The sequence below is a fragment of the Muntiacus reevesi genome, chromosome 7, assembly GCF_963930625.1.
Source record: "Muntiacus reevesi chromosome 7, mMunRee1.1, whole genome shotgun sequence".
NCBI lineage: Eukaryota > Metazoa > Chordata > Mammalia > Artiodactyla > Cervidae > Muntiacus > Muntiacus reevesi.
Genome location: NC_089255.1, coordinates 68,878,821 through 68,900,531, shown reverse-complemented (window position 1 = coordinate 68,900,531; position 21,711 = coordinate 68,878,821). Strand labels below are relative to the sequence as shown.

Below are 21,711 nucleotides of genomic sequence, written 5' to 3'. Positions count from 1 at the left end.
AAGGACTGAATAGTTACTACCTTACACTCATTTTATTAATTTTTTAATACTCAGAAGTTAACTTTTAAAACCTTGCGTTGAGTCAAAATTACATCGATCCATAGAAAGCTACCTTTTTCCCTTAAGATTAGTCCTAAAAACTCTACTTTCAAAATTCTTACATCATATATGTTTATACATACATGTATACAAAGTATTAACACAAAAGACTGTGCTTCATTAATTTTACTTGTTTTTCCTGAGTATAAAAAAATGTGGCAACATAATCTCATTGTTTATATTGATCCTAAATCAAGACTGACAATCTGTAAAATTTTCAGAGAACACCCATTTAGTGGATTGAAAAGTGTATTACATAATGTGTAGAAAGGAGGGAGGGCTACATTTTTTTTAAATTCAGGGCAACAGTCTTCCCTTCTCCACAAGGGATGTGTTCTAACATCTCCAGTGGATGTCTGAAGCCGTGGGTAGTACTGAACCCTATATATACTCCTATACAGACTTTGTTTTTCCTCCACTGACAGCGGGGTGGTGTATAAGTTGTGGGTATTCTAGACAAAGGGATGATTCACATCCTGGGAGGGGCGGAGCAGGATGGCATGAGATTTTATCACATTACTCACAACAGCTGCACAATTTAAAGCTTATGAATTGTTTATTTCTAGAAGTTTCCATTTAATACTTTCAAACAGCAGTTGATCACGGGTCATTAGCACTGTGGAAAGCAAAACTGCAGGTAAGAGGGGAGGACTCCTGGAAATCCACAACCCCATCCGACCAACTACAGAAAGAGTATTCTACTCTACCCAAGAGCACGGAAATACTTGAGGCCACATGTGAATGCTCACCACAGGGGGAAGTTTCAAGTTAGGCACCCTCCCCACCACCACCACCCAGGGGCCAGGAGAGGCACCTGTCATGAGGCAGGAATGAAGATGTGGCGTGGAAGCACCCACCTGAAAGCGGGTTCTCTCGCTGGCATACTTCTGGTAGTGCAGCATGGCCTGCAGAACCTTCTTGTGGCCCCCGGGAACCAGGCACACAGCGCCCAAGATTTCCAGCACGGCCACCTTCGTCTTAATGTTCTCTGTGCTCAGACTCTGAGCAATAACATTAATACTCTCAGAATGAGCCAGGACATGAGCCCGACCTTGAGAGTTGTTCATTAGCGCCTTTATACATCCTATGAGAGAGGTATGTATTCGAGACTCTGAGGTCTCGTAGTCCATGGTCTTTAGAAAGTTGAGAATACATGACAGGCCATCCAAGTCAATGAATCTGGTTACAAACCTGTCATGAGAAGAAGGTTAAAGTGCATCAGACTTAAGTCTCTTTGGAATTCTTTAATAGCCCTTAAGAGAAAAGTTTAGGGGGGTGGTGGTCAGGAGGAAGTAAGAAGATGTAGTTCCTAAAGTAACAGAAGGCTTACATTGATGAAGTCTTCTTAATTGGAGGCCTCTTCCTTGGCACAGACCCAATGGTCAGGTCTAACCAGAAGTATAAAAAAAATCTCCATTTGAGTTAGAAAAGATTTTAGTTGATATAAATAACCAATTAACAGACCTTATAACCATAGGAAACCAGGAACAAGAAGACACTCAGATATCTGCCTTAGGTTAAAGTCATCTGCTGATCCTGTGTTAGGATAGCATCCAGTCTCCAGGCATGTTTAAGTGTTGACGACTGACTCAAGCATGCCCCACACCAATGAAAGTCAAAATGCATCCCTAAACTCCAGAATATTTACTTGCCAAATGATAATCTATTTTCTTAAGGTTTCATAGCAAAGCCCTCCTTTTGTATGACATGCTATATGGAATCCCAATATATAAAACAAATAAAAGCAATACTTGATTACTATATACTAATATTTTTATATTTATAGCACTTGTTTACTTTAAAGTCAATCAAAGAGGAAAATTCACAATGTACATCTGCAGGTTAAGCCTTTTGAAAAGTTCGAAGTAACAAAACCTAGATTACTCCAGAAATTTCCGAACTTATTTAGCCTTGGGCATCCAGTAACATCTGAGAATTTGGAACACACATACAGAGGGAAAACACAGTTAGGATACAGACTAGAAAACTTCTGTCATACAACTGTATATAATTTTTGAGAAATCAGCAGATTTTTCTTCTAGCCAAGCTTCAATCATAGCACTTGCTCTAATGAAATGCACCTGTAAGCACCCCCATATCCGACCAAAACTTAAAGGCATTAATAAAGGTGTGGGAGGCATACAGTAGATGATAATCCATCTTTTATAACAGTTTTACTAAGCAATTACTCACATGCCATAAAATCTATACTTTCAAAAGTATAATTCAGTGATTTTTAATATATTCACAGGGCTGTACAACCATGGTCACTATCTGATTTTGGAACATTTTAATTACCCCAAGAAAACCATTACCCCTTCCTAATCAACCCTAGAAGAACATTTCCCTCTCTTCCTAACCCTAGGCAACCACTTGTCTTTTTGTCTCTATGGATTGGGGATATTTGGGGATATTTCATATAAACAGAATCATACAATATGTGGTCCTTTTGGGGATATTTCATATAAACAGAATCATACAATATGTGGTCCTTTGTGTCTGGCTTCTTTAACTTTGCATAAATATTTTCAAGGCCCCTCCATGTGGGAGCATGTATCAGTACTCCATTACTTTTTATGGTTGAAAAGTATTCCATTATATAGATATATCACATTTTACTTATGAATCCATCAGTTGATAGAATTTGGATAGCTCCCATTTCTGGCTATTATAAATAATGCTGAAATTCACACATAAGGTTTCAGGAGACATATTTTTACTTCCCTTGGCTATATATCAAGAAGGAGCAACACTGCTGGTTCATATGGCAACACAATGTTTAATATTCTGAGGAAATGTCTAGCTGTTTTCTAAAGTAGTTGCACCATTTTATATTCCCACCATCAATGAATGAGGGTTACAATTTCTCCACATCTGTACCAACACTTGTTAGTCTGCCATTTTTAACTTTAGCCATCTTCATGCCTGTCTACATCTTTTTTAACAGAAGAAAAATAATTTAGTGAATGTTCAACACATAAGGTATTTCATCCATGGTTTAATTACATGTTTTTATTTTAAGACTACCCCAAAAGTTTGGCTATTGCAGAAAAATTAAGAAAAAGGAAGGGAAAAAAGAAAATAGGAAGAAAGTAGAAAAGAAGAAAAAGAAGAGAAATACGTGGTACATGTTGCCTAGTAAAACATTACCTCATTGGTTTTGTCCTTAATGCTGTCTTCAGACTCTCTATAGTTTTACTTCTCTCTTCTTCCTCTTCCTTCTCTAAAGCCAGCAGAGATTTTCTCTATGCAAAGAAAATTATAAAGTAACTTCTTTAAATTATATGTTTTAATTATGGCACAAGCAAAACAAGCCCACAGATTACATGTTACTATCACTTTTAATACAAAGAATCAAATGAGACTATGACTAAGATTTACTATAAGCCAGCATGTAGAGCAAAAGCACCAAGAATTCCACAAAATCATTCTCTCTACTACAAGTTAGTTCTTTTGAATTTAAATAAAGTTTTAAGAAGGTGTTGAGAAATCTTAGTAGAGATTGTTTTCCAAGTACTTACATAACTATTCTATAACTACACTCTGATGAAGATATTACTATTTATACTTGATAGAAAGATTAGAAACGTAGTTAAATATAACATTCTGACAATGAAATATTATCACATTATCAAACAGAGGCAGGCAGCAATCTTCCCATGCTCTCTCTCTCATTCCTCAGCCAAAAAGTGTAATCTTTTACACTTTCTGTTACATCAAATTAGTTTTAAGAAGAATGATTATACTCAACTTGACATAAAGATAGACAATTCCTTCAGAGTAAATGCTTAAGTTTTAGAAATGGGGTGTGTGTGTGTGTGTGTGTGTGTGTGTGTGTGTGTGTGTGTGTGTGTGTGTGTGTGTGTGTGTGTGTGTGTGTGTGTGTGTGTGTGTGTGTGTGTGTGTGTGTGTGTGTGTGTGTGTGTGTGTGTGTGTGTGTGTGTGTGTTCTCTTCCTACCCAGGACTAGAGCAGTACTTAGAAATAGAGCAGTTTTAGAAATGGTGTGTGTGTGTGTGTGTGTGTGTGTGTTCTCTTCCTACCCAGGACTAGAGCAGTACTTAGAAATAGAGCAGTTTTAGAAATGGTGTGTGTGTGTGTGTGTGTGTGTGTGTGTGTTCTCTTCCTACCCAGGACTAGAGCAGTACTTAGAAATAGATCAGTTTTAGAAATGGTGTGTGTGTGTGTGTGTGTGTGTGTGTGTTCTCTTCCTACCCAGGACTAGAGCAGTACTTTTCTTTTTTTTCCCCATTTATTTTTACTAGTTGGAGGTAGAGCAGTACTTTTCAAACTTTAACAAGGATACAAATTTCCTGGGGAAGCTTGTTAAAATGCGGGTCCTGACTTGGCATATCTGAGGTGAAGCCAAAGATGCTGAGCTCCTGATGGAGCTGATGCTGCAGTCTGTAGACCTCACTTCAAAGAGGAAGGTCCTAGGAAGCAGATCTTGGCTGATATCACAAAGTCATGAATGCTAGTAAGATTCACAGACTTGTTAAAAAGTTGTTTTCATCCTTTTACCTCATGGTCACCTACGTGTACTCAGAGTTGTTGTTGTTGAGTCACTAAGTGGTATCCAATTCTTTGCAACCCTATGAACTGTAGCCCACCAGGCTCCTCTGTCCATGGAATTCTCCAGGCAAGAATACTGGAGTGAGTTGCCATTTCCTCCTCCAGGGGATCCTCCTGACCCAGGTATCGAACCTGCATCTTCTGCATTGGCAGGTGAATTCTTTTATCACTGAGCCACCAGGGAAGCCTGGTACTAAAAGCATCCCAAGGCTTAAGGCCCTAGGTGCCTCCACCCACAGAACCACAGGCCCCTTGCCTTCTTCCTACTTTTAACATGTGCTTGTCCAGCCTCAGTGTTTCTACCCATCACCTATTCTGATAAAATGCATGGCTGGGAAACAGACTGGGACATTGAAGAAAACATTTGGCTCTTATTCATATGTCTCAATGGTACAGTCTCTCCCTTTCTTTCAGGACCACACATCATCAAGGGGTGACTTTACTTAATTTTTTCACATTCACAGTATAAGCATTAGGTAACTAAATGTTAACTGAAACCTAAATTTGACTTCACACTTAGGAGGGTAAAGCTCAAAGCAAACATATATCAGTATCATTCATAGCAACTGAAATAAATATCAGTAAGGTCTTGTTTTGTATACTTGAATTATTTCTGCTAAAGCTGTCCTCTTGCTACAGATGTGCCCTGACAGCTGTCACCAGAGGATGGCAGGGGAAGAGGCTATGTGTGCAAAGAGCCAATGAACTTCTTCATGGCTCCGTGAGACCCATATCCTGGAAAATTTAGCACAAATCCAGCCAAGGACGTTTAATCTCCTGTGGCACAGCTGAATTTGTTTAGACTCTCAAGCAATCACTTTGAATCCACAGTCCAGGATCAAAACTTTTATGAACATCATTTCTTGTCCCTAAGCTTAGTCACCCAAACCTCCCAAATTAAAGATTAAATACATTTCTTACTGTGATTCATTAATACCAAATAAAGATGCACATATTTATCCTTTTAACAATCTTAGGGAAGGGGGAAGCTCCAAATAAAGGCAGACTACATTAAGTCTCTCCCTAGAGGAGTTGGGAGTTTTATGAAAAGAAATTTAAATTAGAATTTCCTTTCCCAATATAAGAACTATTACTTTCCTCTCAAAACAGAAGACATTATTCTCTTTTCTGTGTGTAGTACAATTAGAGTTGAATCTAGGATTGTTTATTGTATTGAGAAAATCGATTCTATGTAGATGAAGCTGATATTCTAAAATGACTTTTCAAAATAAAATAATTTATATGAAGTCTCAAGTTTTCAAGCTTCACATTTATGGAGAAGTCTAAATTTGCAGTTTTTCATAGAAAAGGGGGATTCTTTTTTAAGTAAGGAAATGCTTACATTTCCTAAGATGACTGCTATGCCAACAGCCAGGATGCACCTTGGCATACACTGGACAGGGCTGTGGTGGCCTCCTTGGGCATGCTAACTACTTACTAAATCTCTGCTCATTTGAGGAGTGGGCAAAGGATAGAGTGTGTCCTAGCAGAGGCTCCTGCTGGTCAAAGTTGCTGAGGTTTACACTGGAACATGCAGGGAGGAGAGAGATGTACAAACCAGGCACAGAAACCATCCCTGGCTAGGAAAGTCTGGAAGTAAGCCTCTTTTTGAAAGGCTTCACCGGTGTGAAATCAATAAGCCAACCTGCTAAGCACACAGAACTTCATCACCTCACATCCTTGCTCCCTGAGAGTACATGCAGAAGCCACACACCAAGAAAGTCCAGGCCCTTCTGGAACACGCTCTCCTTTTATTAAACTGTTTTTCACTCTTTAAAAGCCAACAGATCACTCAGGGGTCCTTTAAAGAACAAAGAATTCTTGTTACGAGGCTTCCATAAAGTAACTGCACTTGTTCCACAAAGGGCTTCACAGACCAGTAAGTGCTGTGGTTCTCAACTTGGACTATTTATCAGACTCTGCAGATGCCTGTCCCACCTCAGAAAAGCTGGGAGGTGGGGCGTGGGTGGGAGTTCCAGGCCTCTTCCACAGTGATAAAGGATGTTAAAAACCTAGTTAGTGACAGGCAAGCTGGAAAGGAGTCTTTGAGCTGATAGGCTTGACTGATAGGCTTAAATTCCAGCTCTACCACTTCCAAATGAGATGACCTTGGGCAAGGTAACCTTTATCTGAGTCTCCGACTCCTTATCTATAAGTAGTACTTAGAGCAGAGGGTGCTTGTAAGGATTTAAAACAGCATGTAAAGTGCCTGTTAGTCTGCCTGTCGCATGACGCACACTCAATAGCAGCAGCCGCTACTGGTGCTGAAGACAATGGATGATGATGATGTGGATAAACACCCCTTCAACAATTCCCAAAGGAGAGCCAGAGAGCTTGGCTGCCAAACCAGGAAAGGACCGGGAGGAGTCATGTGCCTTTCCAAGTCCCCAGGGATGATGTCTCAGAATTTCCGCTGTGAGGAATTCTCCAGAGAGGTTAGCAAGACCTCAAAGGAGGCGGTGGCCACTAATAGGGTGAGAAAAACAGAAAACTCAGCAAAGGGTTTCTGGTCTCCTCAGACCTCCTTGCTCCTTTATAGATGCAGAAGTGTTGAGGCCTCATTATTTCATCAATTGTTATAATGCCTTTACTCTTAACCCTGAAAAGATGCTAGCTTTGTCCTTCAAGGAGCAGAAGAAAGCTTTGCTAGGTGTTTAATGCATTTGTTGTTGTTTAGTTGCTAAGTCCGACTCTTTGCAACCCCCCATGGAGCCCGCCAGGCTCCTCGGTCCTTCACTTTCTCCCAGATTTGCTCACACTCATGTCCATAAAGAAGAGCAAAGTCACTAACATTTAAGGGCCTGGAGATACTCTCGGCGAGGGCTTTAGATTAGGAAGCAAGTATAATTGAAATGTAGATGATGTGTGAATGTAGCAAAAGGTTCTGGATGAAGGAAAAGGGAGGTTCTTGAAGAAGTGCTACAAACTGGCACATCGGAGACCTTCTAGCACAGGAAATAAGCCAGGCCAACTCCGGACACGGCGTGGAGCAAGTCACTAAAGGACAGACTAACCAACTGCCCTAAAACGTGAAGAAAGGAAAAACCCAGTTACTTAGTACTTCTCCGCTCACAGAAGTGAGTGCGTTAACAAAGGAGCAACTTTCCACGTCAGACAGCAAATAAGGCTGACTTAATTAGAAAGAGAGACAGCCTGCCTGACAGCTCTTTTTTTCCCCTAACAGCCAAGAACAAGATTTCAGAAATAACCTTTACGTGCAGGAAATGCAAATAGCTCTGTATTATTATTGCTCAGGCGGATGAAGAGAAAATCCCCGAAGGCCATCATAAGCCTCATGTTCTGTTAACACATTCATATGAATGCTGAGATCACCCTTTTCTCATCTTTGTGTTGGATGCCTGGTAGAAGGATTTGGTGGTTACTTTCTGTTCTTTTTTGCTGTGCTTTTAGAGAAACCCTTGGGGCAAAAGCTTATGCAGTTTCTTCCATAATTTATACAGCTCTGTTCACATGTACCAGGCTGTTTATTTTATTCCTGATGTGAAAGCAGAAGCACCCTCATCAAAGGAAAAGCTAGAGAAGAGGAAGTTACGAAAAGTCAAGGCCTCTGAAAGTTTAGCAGAAGTGTGAATGATTCACATATTCTAGTCAGTTTTTAACTTTTTTAGCAGCAACAAAATATTAGACAATCTAGAATGTTTGCTCTAAGTGATAAGAAATGAATTCTCCCCAAGGACTCTGGGGACAGGAGGAAAGGGAGAGGTAGAGAAAATACCATGGAAGTTGTCATCTGCTTGAATGGAATAAACTCTAAGTTGAACCTGACAGATACACTCTTAAAATCAGAAGTGTGCCCACGGAGGCAAAGATTGCTCTGCTGTGGGAAACCTCCAACTTCTATCAACATGGACAGGATTTAAGCTATTAAGACTCAAATGTTGATGATGTGTTTTCTGCTGTGTATCTTTGCTGATCCCTCAAGCAGCTCAAAACTCTGACATCGCAGAGATATCCATGTGACTGGAATGTGCATTTTAGACATTGAGAACACCTTTTTAGCGATTACTAAATAAAAAATCCACCTACCAAAGATTTCCCAAGAACATCTCAGCATTATTACTATCATGCCTTTTCACTAAACCACCTATTTCATGAACTTTTAAAAAATTATTTATATGAGTAAAAGAATATTTTGGTACCCTATAAGACCAAGAACCCAAGAAAGCCCTCAGTTTTAAAAAACAGGGGAGGGGGGAGAGAACAGTGAAGAGGTAATTTCACTGTACTATTTCTAAATGGCATTACCATTCAGAAGGTTAGGTGTTGCCCTATCCAAGCTCCTCATGATTGATAAGACCGGTTGCAAGTTAAAGCTGAACAGAAGCCAGATTTATGATTACATTTCCTCCAATAACATTAAATTCACTTATATTTTAGTATGTGCTGATTTTATGTAAAATATACTGGAAAATAATCATTTTGCCAAGTACCACTCCTGCCTCTCCTTTCTCCCCCAACATTGAACATTAGGAATGGACTTTGGAGCGAGAATAATATTTGGTAGTTTTTACTTAAGTGAATTTATTATGCAACTGCATGCTTTGTACTAAACTTGCATTTTAAACTGTGTCAGAGAACAGAAAGGATACCTACAGCAGCCATGGAATTGAGCTGATCAATGTAGAACTCAGGCCAACTTGTTGCTCCCTTGTTTTCTTCCTGGTCCTAAAGAGACACAAGAGGAAAAAAAAAAGTGATATACCACCAGATATACACAATGGTCCCCAAAACATCTGACTTCCAGAGCCTCTAGACAACGGCCCGCACAAACCATAGAAGACACGGAGATGTAAGATATTTGCCTTTTCATGCTGGCTTTAGATCACCACTGTCCCTTTGACCAGGGTGGTATTCCTCATGCAGTCTCCACAGATAGTGCTGAAGTCAGAATTAGGTACAACAAAGGGCGCGTTTTCCGAACCAGGAAGCAAGGGGAGATGAAATGAGAGCTTAGCCACACACAGTTATGATGCTGCTGTCTTCCTTCAGGGGAGCAGTAACCTTGGGAAGGGGTCTGTGTTTGATGCAAGGACAAAGGACCTCTAGGTTCTGTGTGGCGCTAAAGACACTACTACTGTCAGATTACATGTCTGGATGAAACTCACAAAAGAGGGGAAGTTGTCTTTAAAAAAGACCGTGGGATTTGGCCAGTTGTTAACTAGACTTTTGCAGTTGGTTTATTCAGGCTCCAGCAGACAGTAAATATTTTAAAGAAGGGTATCATTTGATGGGACCAAAACTAGGTACTGCTTCAGATGAGGAGGTAAAATAAAGCCCAACATCACATGGAAGGCAACAAAATGAACACACATTAGTCCCAGGTCCAGCCCTTATGCCATGACAGCTTGTGAGTTTGCGAATAGGTAATGGAAGAAAATATTTGGGCTGAAGAGAACTGAAACCCAAGAATTCAGGAACCCATTCCTAAATCGCTGCATCTTATAAACCAGGGTGACTTGAAGTCAGCACCAGAGTCCCTAGGGCTTCTGTGGATGGGAGATCTTTGTCAACCTGAACCCACACCTCCCCTCAGAACCAGGTGACCGGCTTCTGTCCCCTCAGAGCTTCACGTCCACTTGAAGATGGCCTTGTGGTGAGAGACTTCCACGCAAAGCTGTATGGGTCTAAGTCATCTGTGTGACAACACAAACCTGAAGGGAAAATTCCAGCTCTTCTCTAGCTTCACATTCAGAGAGCACCTTAGTACAGCTGACACCTCTTGTTTCCATGGAGAGGTGCTGGTCTAGGCACACAGAGTCGCACTGGACAATGAAGTAGCTACTACCGACTTACTGTGTCTGGATCCCCATCCTTGGAATAATGGCTTCAAGGCAGGGCTATTAATTTCAGTCCTGCACTTTACTTCAAAGAAAAGAAACAAACTTTCTCTAAACAAATCTTTCTAGGCAGGTCTACTCTGGTGAGATAAAAGAAGCAATTTCAAAACTTTTCTTTAAGTAGTCACAAGAGGAGGGCAAACTAACTGTTGCTCACAGTGCCTTAAAGGCTGGTAGTAACTGATATCCAAACTCAGGGAGTTGCATGAATTTCATCTGGAGATTGAACAAGCCAGATGACGGGGACAAAGGCTATAGCAGAGGCTTTGAAGTTGGACTGGATTTCACTTTCATGGCTTTTAAAAGCTAAGGAAATTTGATGAGTTTTTAGAACAGCCCCTGATTATTATTTAACATGTTAATAAAACAGCTACAATGGGAGTATAAATGCTGAACCCTTCTCTCCTCTTAAAATGATATATTGAAGTTAGCAAAACCCTACTGCTACCAAGGTATTCAGCAAGCCAAAACCCACAGTGATATTCAATGGTATTTGAACCTATAAAATGAAATAGAAGGCGCCAGATCTTTCTATTGCCTCAAACTAGGGCAAATTTCCAAAACTACAACAAAATCACGTCCCACGTCTGGGGTCCCATGACAGACTGTTGTAAGTTTAACATTCATGGTTACAGAAGAGAGATCATTTTAGAAGCTTAAGATTAATACACAGAGAAAACTCTTTATACTTTGAAAATGCTTTTAAAACAATGTAAATGGATTAACAGTAGATCTCGATTCTGCAGTCAAAATTAGGGGAAGAAAGCTTCATTTTTATTTTACATGCCTCAGTGCTGAGAAAATCAAATGAGCTAATGTATGTGAAAGCTTCTCGTAAAAATACAAAGTGTTATCACTATATCCCCAGCAGGGTGATCCTCAGAGTCCTTCATTTTAGCAGTGCATCTTCAGTTTCCCCCGTGTACTTTGCTGGTGCTCTACAGACATGTGTGTGCTGTAGTAGCCAAGACAAACTCTTATCTGTGAACCAAATCTCCCCCTCCTTTGTGTGGCTGCTGGAGTTTCCAGTGATACAGAGACACAGGCCAAAAGGAGCTGGATTTAATTTTTCTCCGAGGTCCCCTAAAGAGCACTGGACATGAAGACTTGCCAAGGGGGAGACTTTCTCCTAAGAAGTCCATGAAAGGGATCACTGATGGAAGGGTAACTCGTATAATATTTCTGGAAGGAAACTGAATCTTACGCATCACCAACCTCTGACACATACTATCCTTTGAGCCATCTGTTTTGGTTCTATAGACTTGTTCTAGAGAAACAACTGGAAAAATACACAAGCCTGTACAAACTGTATCACTGTATTTGTAACGGAAGCAGCAGCAATATCCTAACACATACAGAGCTTCTTCCCATGCATCAAACACTGTGCTAAGCACTGCGATCTTCATTTAATCTACCCTGTGAGGTAGCTGTCATCACACTCATTTGGCTGAAGAGGAAACAGAGGCAAAGGGGGTACCAGATGAGTTGCTAAAAGTCGTCCTGCTGGAAATTCAGAGGCAGTGAGAAGAATCATGACAACCTCTTTTCCTAAAACGAGACCTCAGATTAATCACAAGCAATACACATTGAGTGCAAAGCTGCTCTTTCACTCTTCGCCACTTCACTGTAAGAGACTCAGATATGATTAGCAGATGAAAATGAGTTCACCTTTCTCTAAACCTTAGTGCTACTTTTTGCTACATTCAACATTTCTGAATATTATTCTAAGGTCTGATGTCTTACCCGGGCTACCTCTGAACCTTCTCTCCAGGCTTTCTGTGGGAATTCTTTTGCTCCTATGTCAATACCTCATCTATCTTTATATCTGTGCATGCAGACAGTACCAAGAAGCTTTTCCCTAACCTGTTATCCTGTCTGTTATACACTGCATGTTACAGTCTGTCTTCATGGAGACTTCTGAAGAGCTGCTGAAGATGAGCCCATGGCACTGACCACCTATAGACACTGAAATTATAAACAAAACCATCCCTAAACGATATACATCTAACCCTACTTTTGGCTACCTACTTCACTGATTCCATTAGAAATTTTCTAATGGAAAATAAGCAAAGATATTGCTTTCATTCTATTCTTTAAAAACACTGCTTTCCCCCTCTCTTTTAAAACAGATAGTAGGTAACTCTTAAAGACACTTAGAGAAGATTGTCCTATGCGAATATAAGTTGCAGCAATCACATTAAATGCTCTTTTTATTCTACATACAGAATGGATAATTCATATTAATATCCAGTTTTGTTTCCTCTTGAAAACATAATAAGCATTTAAGTTATATGTCTATCTTTAGAAGGTCTATTAGATATTGAATTGGTAAAAACATTTTATGTTCTTAAATTCTACACTGATAATTGCTTTCCGAGAATATTTGCAAACATCACTTATTTTCAGAGAGATGGTATGGTGGAAAAATGACCAGATAGGCCATGCAAAGGTGAGATTCAAGAACTTACTTGTTGGTTTATTCAATTAGCACCTACCGCTAAATTTGAAGATCTTTGAGTCTTGTTTTTCTTCTGTTTAAATTAAGAGGTGAGACTAGACTTTTCAAAGTACCTACAAGCTTTAAGATTCTACATGACTCTAATAGTGAGATGTTATGTGAAACATCATTTGTTACTATTAATATATTTAGAGTGCTCAATTTCTAAAGTCAATAATTTAAAAAAATTATGTTGTTCAGTGATTCAGTTAACCTTTAACTTGCAACAGCTACTTCCTTCTAAGGTAATTAGAGGGGGAAAATCTCAACACTAATTATTTTATTATCTCTCTAATCCAACCCATCCTATTTCCTTAGTAGCTTGATAGGCATCAATAAGTGTATTCATGGACAAAATTTCCTGCTGGATGGACACTCTGCCTTTGCTTTCAACCTGCACTGAACGCAGCTTTAACCTCTTTTCCCGGTTTTCCACTTTGCTCCTACAATCTCAAGTTCTAAACAAACAAACTCTTCGCTAGAAAAGGGAATTTGTACAGTGCAAAGGACCTTCAAGAACATTGAATTTTTTCTTTCTTTTTTTTTTTTTTAATAAATTGGGCTCTAATCAACCAACTCATTTAAAAGGAAAAGAAATACATAGTCTATTTCTAACCTCACTTCATTTCCAACTGACACATTTTTCACTCCATATCGCTGGTCAGTGGCTACTAAAAATAAAAAAAATTCAAGAGCTCCTCCCCCATCCTCTTTAAATGCTCAACAGTGTATTTGCTTTTCTCAGTATCATTTTGCCTGTAAGAATAAAATTTGCATTATTTATTTGTTGACACTTCTGTCTCTCACTCCACTATCATCTTTTTTTCAATCCAAGCTAATTGTACTCCACTTCTACCACCATCAACAGACAGGCATTTGAATCCTCAAACACTCCCTAACTTAAATGACTTTTGGCAGGAAAGGTAAGTAATTTCTGTGTGTGACTCAGCTTTAGTTTCCTTTTCTGTAAAAGTGGTGCCTACCTCATAGGGTCACTCTAAGGATTTAATAAGTTAATGAAAAAGTGAAAGCGAAAGTTGCTCAGTTGTGTCTGACTCTTTGCCACCACAAGGACTGTACAGTCCATGGAATTCTCCAGGCCAGAATACTGGAGTGGGCAGCTGTTCTCCAGGAAGCTCTTCTCCAGAAGATCTTCTCCAGGGGAAAATTTTCTCTAGGGGATCTTCCCAATCCAGGGATTGAACCCCAGTTTCCCACATTGCAGATGGATTCTTGACCAGCTGAGCCACCAGGGAAGCCCAAGAAAACTGGAGTGGGTAGCCTATCCCTTCTCCAGCGGGTCTTCCCAACCCAGGAATCAAACCGGGGTCTCCCGCATTGCAGGCGGGTTTTTTAGCAGCTGAGCTACCAGGGAAGAGCTCTGGGAACCAGACGCACAGAAATGTTCAACATATGTTAGCTAGGATGACGATGATACTGTTTCAGGTTCTCTAGCTATGGCCATTCTAAGTGCCTGTTACTAGGGCTACAAAAATTTGTAGCAGTTTCAACATAAATTTTGACAGCAATTGTTCACATTTAAAACACACACAGTCTTTGACTCTGTAAGTCTATTCAGGAATTTAGCCTATGATTACACTTGCACAGATACATATTACAAAGATTTGTTTCACTGCAGAACTGTTTGAATTAGCAAATAGAGTTAAGTATATGAAAGGGAAGTGGTTGAATAAACTACTTTGGAGCAGTAGCAAAGAATGAAGTAGAGTTGACCACGTAGGGACTTCCCTGATGGTCCAGCGGTTAAAACTTCACTTTCCAACACATGAGGGTGTGGGTTCAATCCCTGGTCAGAGAGCTAAGATCCCACACACCTTGTGGACAAAAATAAAAAACCAAAACATAAAATATAAACAATATTGTAACAAATTCAATAAAGACTTTAAAAATGGTTCCCCATCCAAAAAAAAAAAAAAAAACCTTAAAAAAAAAAAGACCAAGTATATTATGGAGGGAAAAGTGATTCAAAATATGATCTCCAATCTATAGAGAAAATATATACACTACATACAAACATTTCTGGAAATAGACATAATAAAGTGTAACAACGGCTACCCCTGGGTAGCAGGGTAGTAGAAAAAGTCTTTTATTTATAAACTTCTGTACAATTCACACTTTCATTTTACTAAGAACAAGGGCTATTTTCACAATTAAAATAGGAGTTTGAAAGCATCAGTTTCAAAGTTCTGTTAGGATAAGAGCTCTGCTTTTTCTAATGTTTTGTGTTACATGAACTATATCCGGTCAAGACTGTGCAACATTTGGGGTGTGTCTGTTCTCCATCACCAGGGCACCCTTCTGCTCCCTATAGAAAATTATTTTACAACATTTCTCTAATTATTTCTTCTCATTGGATTTTCTATTTCTATTAACCCTAATATCAGCTACAGACAAAGAAATTGTGTGATCTGGGATAAGGTTTGTGTAGCTGAAACATGCTAACATGTTCTAAAATTTCCACACTTATTATGTTGCAATTTCTTGGTAGCATCAGAAGTCTTTAGTGATATAAGTGGGTCTCAAAGTGCAGTTTAAGTATTAAGTCTTATTGTAAAGAATATTTCTTTTGAAATTACCACAGGACAAATTTTTAATAGGATCAAGTAACAATATGTAAGAACTGCTATTGTTTTTTGTTTAAGATGCGCTTAGAAGGCCCAAAATAGACTGTGCAAAGGTCAATCAATTGTAAAGGACACACTCTGTGGTTGTTCCCTAGACCACAAATCACAGACTGGAGCAACATGCACTTGGCCAACTACAGCCATAAATCATTCAGTTACAAACCCATGAGGTTCTTGGATAATACTTGGTAGGAAAGAAAGACACTCACCATTTAGATTGGCTAAAAATCTTCTAGTGATACACAATAGTGCCATCAACTGAAAAACAGTAGCGCTATATAAAGGTTTAACTAAATGAATCTCAATAGCAGAAAGGTATGGCTTCATATGATACAAAGTAAACTTCATTCTGACAATGTTCATTACAGGACAAAGGCAACTAAATACTAATAAAACCTGTTCCACTTTTAAAGAAAATGCTATTAGAAAACATGTTCACTATGCTCATACAGGTTCAAGAAGTTCTATCCCTTGTTAATGGTCAAAATAGTCACCTGTTGCATTGAATCATCATTGCTATTCTGGATTTAATGGGCTCAGCCCCATAGACTAATCAATACAACAGTTGTTAAATAAATTCACTCTATACCTAGAATTTTTATAGAATTCTAGGCAGAAAGGTCCAGACAGGTCAAAATTTTATTCTTTAGGTGTGTCTCCATGGTGTGTGGCATCTAATAAACTCGAATGATAGGAAACAGATACCAATGTGGGTGAGAGGAAGAACAGGTAGGATGGAAGAGGGGAAAATATTTTGTGGACAGCCTTGCTAATAACTTCTGCTATCTGGGTGAAGCACAAGCTGGAATCAAGATTGCCGGAAGAAATATCAATAACCTCAGACATGCAGATGACACCACCCTGATGGCAGAAAGGGAAGAGGAACTAAAGAGCCTCTTGATGAAGGTGAAAGAGGAGAGTGAAAAAGCTGGCTTAAAACTCAACATTCAAAAAACTAAGATCATGGCACCCTGCCCTATCACTTCATGGCAAATAGATGGGGAAACAATGGAAACAGTGACAGACTTTATTTTCTTTTCTTGCAGATGGTGACTGCAGCCATGAAATTAAAAAAGACACTTGCTCCTTGGAAGAAAAGCTACGACAAATCTAGACTGCATATTAAAAAGCAGGGGGACATTACCTTGCCGACAAAGGTCTGTCTAGTTAAAGTTATGTTTTTTCCAGTAGTCATGTACAGATGTGCGAGCTGGATCATAAAGAAGGCTAAGTGCCAAAGAATCGATCCTTTTCAACTGTGCTGTTGGAGAAGACTCTTGAGAGTCCCTTGGACTGCAAAGAGATCAAACCAGTCAATCCTAAAGGAAATCAGTCCTGAATATTCATTGTAGGGACTGATATTGAAGCTGAAGCTCCAATACTTTGGCCATCTGATGTGAAGAGCCAATTCACTGGAAAAGACCCTGATGCTGCGAAAGTTTGAAGGCAAGAGGAGAAGGGGATGACAGAGGACAAGATGGTTGAATGGCATCACTGACTCAATGGATATGAATTTGAGCAAGCTCTGGGAGATGGTGAAGGACAGAGAAGCTTGGCGTGCTGCAGTCCATAGGGTTGCAAAGATTCAGACATAATTGAGTGCCTGAAAAACAACACTCTTTCCCTTCTAGCTCAACAGTACTAGTATAATTAGTATCTTCTTAAAAGATGGCCATGATGAAGTATGGAACAGCCAGCCTTTTCTGTAAAGGGCCAGATCATACATATTTTAGGCTTTGTAGACCACACAGTCTGTTTCAACTACTCGATTCAACTCTGCCTTTGTACGCGCGAAGCAGTGATGGTGATAGTGGTTTGGCCACTAGTCGTGTCCAACTCTTTGCAACCCCGTGGACTGTAGCCTGCTGGGCTCCTCTGTCCATGGGATTTCCCAGGCAAGAATACTGGATTGGGTAGCCATTTCCCTCTCTAGGGAATATTCCTGACCCAGGGACTGAACCCGTGTCTCCTGCTTGGCAGGCATCCCAGGTGGCTCAGTGGTAAAGAAAGCAGCTATAGATAACACTTAAAGAGAGTGGGCCCTTGCCATGTCTCAGTAACACTTCATTTACAAAAACAGGCTATTGGCCAGATCTGACCCATGGGCCATGGTTTGCCAACCTCTATGCTAGATTAAGCTCTACTCTCAAGGGTGGGAGAACATCAAAATTCTCAAAATTCTTACTTGATCACCAACTGTTTTCCATGCTTTCTCCTCTCCTCGAAGCCACTCTATGTCCAGTAAGTCCCAGTTATAAGTTTGGATGAGCACATAAAGTGTGTGGGATTTGCCCAGTAATGTGCACTTTTGCAAGAGATGGAACAGACCCTGAAAAGTCTACCTTCTTACCAAGCTTGCTGCTTCCTGAAATCTCATTTTTAAAAAATAGCACAGAATCATTAGGTCTTTTAAATCCTGATATTTGCTCCAATTCCTTCCCTCTTGCTCTTCTTTCATCAGGAAAAGAAAACCCAGTAGGTCCACAAACTTGCATTCCTGAGACAGTTGCTTCACTCAGTCCTTCCAACCCTCACCTCTGACCCTTAGCAGTGGGCTGAAACTATATCCTATGTCTGAAGTTTGCCAGACACAGGCAGTGGGTTTCAAAATGTAATTCCTATGTTGTCACAGTTCAAGAGAGTCATGTGGTGCCTGGGACTGCCAACCCTGGTTACATTTTTTGGCCACGGCCACAATTACACATCAAACGTAACTGCTGCCAAAATCCGGTTGGGCCCACACAAGAACGATTACAGAATAGCAGCTTCTTCATCTGCCAGGAAATCCAACACCTCCTCCTGAGCCTCAGAATGTCAGTCATTTTCTAGAAAGACTGGAGGGTGACTCGCCATAGCAGTAGCTTTCATATTTAGCATTTAGAATCATAGGAGAAGAGCAAACTTTCTTCTTCATTTCTCCTCATGCTATAAAACATCTGCATGTTTTTAAGGCAAGCCATCACGTAATTATATAGCTATGTCTTTGACCCTGGAGACACCCTAGTTTGAGTTTCTCCTCACAGGGATTCCTTACAGAAGGTCATCGGCAGGTGATCGATCATGTGTTCTCTGAGAGAAGGCTTCAAGGGCCCAGAGTTTGTTTGGAACCAGCATTCTCACTGACTGTCAGAAAACTCACCTCATTCTGAATTGGCAGATGTCTTCTTGGAACTCCAAGAACTTGTTGGCCTTAGTTTTGCCTTGGGAACTATATGGACTAGGTCTAATTTCTCCTATGAGCAATAACCCAGCAAATATTTAACTGATTTGAAAAAAAAGCTATTATGTCCTCCCAGAGTCATCTCCTAACCAGACCAAAAGTTCTCCAGTGACTGAAAAGCAAACGTTTATCTTCCTCAATTCATAAAAAACAGAAAGAAAAATCTCAAATTTTCCATACACTCATCACACTCTCATGTCTGCTACTTGGAAAAATAACTCCAATATAAGGCATCTGAATTCCTATGAAAGGAATGTGCTTGTCAGTGATGCTCCACTCTACACAGTCTCTACTGAGAGGGCAGCTGAGATACTATCTGATATCTGAGCAGAATGAACAAGTTCTTGCTTTCCTAATGGGCCACAACAAGTGACATGTTTGATATAGAATAAAAGATCCAGGAAACAAAGGTAAACATGGACCGTCTGTATTTTATCAAGCATACATACTTTAACAAAGTTTGGCATAAACTCAATAGTAAAATCAGTTTTCTTCTTATAAGATTGAGGACATGTCATTTCTAAAACATAACAGAAATGAAGTAGGACCCAGGCTCACTGATTATATGTATGCTCCTTTCCTGTACATCCACCTCTTCAAACATCATAGGAACTTCTTCCATGTATGAAGCCTGACACCTCTTCTGACCTCCTGAGTTCTGCTTCTTCCCTTGCTCTAGTGGATGCAGGTATAAAGTTCAGTAAAACTGATAGACAAGGCAGGTTTTCCCAGACAGGGCTAGACACTATCATATCATGTACTCATTTAAAATATGATTAAAGATCTCAGATTACTTAAAGTAAGGTAGCCCCCTATCAGCTCTAAGTTTAAAATTCTGCATTGATAAAGGATAATTTTTTTAAAGTAAAATGGCATGATTTCTGCATGACTCAAAGATTTTGCTGAACTCATGAGTAAATGAGAGAAATACAGTAAGATGTTACAACAGGTTCAAAAGAAAATTTGTTAGCAAAGACATATAGATATTAATTTACAAATAGATGCAAAACTAGTCAATAGGGCAATAAGCAACTACATTAGACACAAGACATTTCAATGGACAAGAACATCTGCACTGTGATCAGTTTTTAAAAAAAAAAAATCTGCCGTTTTGTTAAATAGTTCAAAAATAGTGAAAAGTGGAGATTACTCTGAAGAGTGCTGTAGACAGAACATTCAGTATTTTTTTTTTCTGGCATTTCAATGAAACCACAATTTAGCAAAATAAAAGATGACTGGTACTTCCTGGTTGAAGAGGACATAGTCTGCAAAGGTGTAATGTGGAAACCAAGCTGTATGACTAACACCTTGCACCAGACTCATCACATCTAAATCACACAAATGCTTGTGCGTACATGCTCAGTCGCACCCTATGGACCGTAACCCGCCAGGCTCCTCTGTCCATGGGATTCTCCAGGCAAGAATACTGGAGTGGGTTGCCATTTCCTTCTCCAGCGGATCTTCCTGACTCAGGAATCAAACCTGCATCTCTTACACCTTCTGCATTGGCAGGCGGGTTCTTTACCACTCGTGCTACCTGGGAAGCCCAAAGCTTTAGATGAAAAACACCTACACGCTCCTTACCACTTCACTTCAATTCTGCCTGCTTCCACTGCCTTGTCTAGTCTGTGTGGCATGGTTTCTATTTATGCATCTCTGAGACTGATTTGAAACCACTGAGACTATTCTATGTTACCCCTCCCCCATTATATCTGCAGATGCACCTGGTTCTCCATCCTCCCCAGAAATTTGCTAGTCAAATAGCTGGGACACTTCTTTTATACACACACACACACACATATAATTAATTATTTGGCTGCACTGGTCTTAGTTGCAGCACATGGGATCTTCAGTTGCAGCATGCAAGATCTAATCCCCTGACTAGGGATTGAACCAGCGACCCGTGCACTGGGAGCACAGAATCGTAGCCACTGGACCACCAGTGAAGTCCCCTGGAATACGTCTAAGAAATTTCTTTCACTCCTCACCAAAAAAAAAGTGGTCAACTCAGTGAGTTTAGATCCACTCCCCCACTCCCCAACTCCCACCCCAGCCAGAAAGAAAACCACACTTGACCACTATTCAAAAATAAAATAAAACAAAATCAGGCTTGTGTTGTTTCTCAGCCAGCTATCACTTTTATTCTCTCCAAAATTAAGAGTGCCACTTTAAAGACGTCTAGTCTCTCTGTGGGAACAGCAGCGATGAAACAAAGAGTAACAGTGTGACTTCAACAGTAAGGAGACCAGCTGCGTTTCTTAAACAGCTCAGCGGCCCAATCTGTTCCAACACCCTCTTCTTTCCTGAAAAAGTCTTGGCTGACCTTACAGAACTGAAATCTTACAAGTCACATGCTACAGAATCCTTAGGGAACATGCATTTCGTGTGCTAATATAGCTGAGAAAATAGCCACAATCCTCACCTAGAACTAAAAGCTGAGACTTTACAGCCCATTTTCCAAACTACGAGATATTTATTTCATTTATTTTAACAAGTCACTTTTCTGGCAAAGCAATCCATGGCATGGAAAATGACTGGAGCCTAAACATCTCAATCAGTGTAAATCCAACATCTGAAGCTAATTTTAAATGACAATTTCCCTTCATTTTCATGGCATAGAAAAAGGCTCCGATTAATATTTTCAGAAATGACACCAGCCCACATTTCCCTGCTGCCTATGACGCAAAGGTGTGCTATGACTTAAAACAAATTACTTCTCTGTAGCTTGGTAAGAGCCGAGTCTTTGACCCACATGTCATCTGGGAGTGCTACAGACCCAGGTACGATTTAGTCCAGCTGGCTGGTAAATGAACATGTTTGG

At 39.9% G+C, this 21,711-nt stretch overlaps 1 protein-coding gene across 1 annotated transcript in view; it reads right to left on the bottom strand.

The window, feature by feature from the left end:
• Positions 1–21,711, bottom strand: part of DAAM1 (dishevelled associated activator of morphogenesis 1) — a 177,974-nt gene that overhangs the window by 45,436 nt on the left and 110,827 nt on the right. Inside the window, exons 4-6 of the mRNA XM_065940564.1 lie at positions 9,285–9,356; positions 3,250–3,344; positions 957–1,290 (exon numbers count right to left, since the gene is read on the bottom strand). Of these exons, the coding sequence (XP_065796636.1) occupies positions 957–1,290; positions 3,250–3,344; positions 9,285–9,356 (501 nt within the window). The remainder of the gene's footprint in view (positions 1–956; positions 1,291–3,249; positions 3,345–9,284; positions 9,357–21,711) is intronic.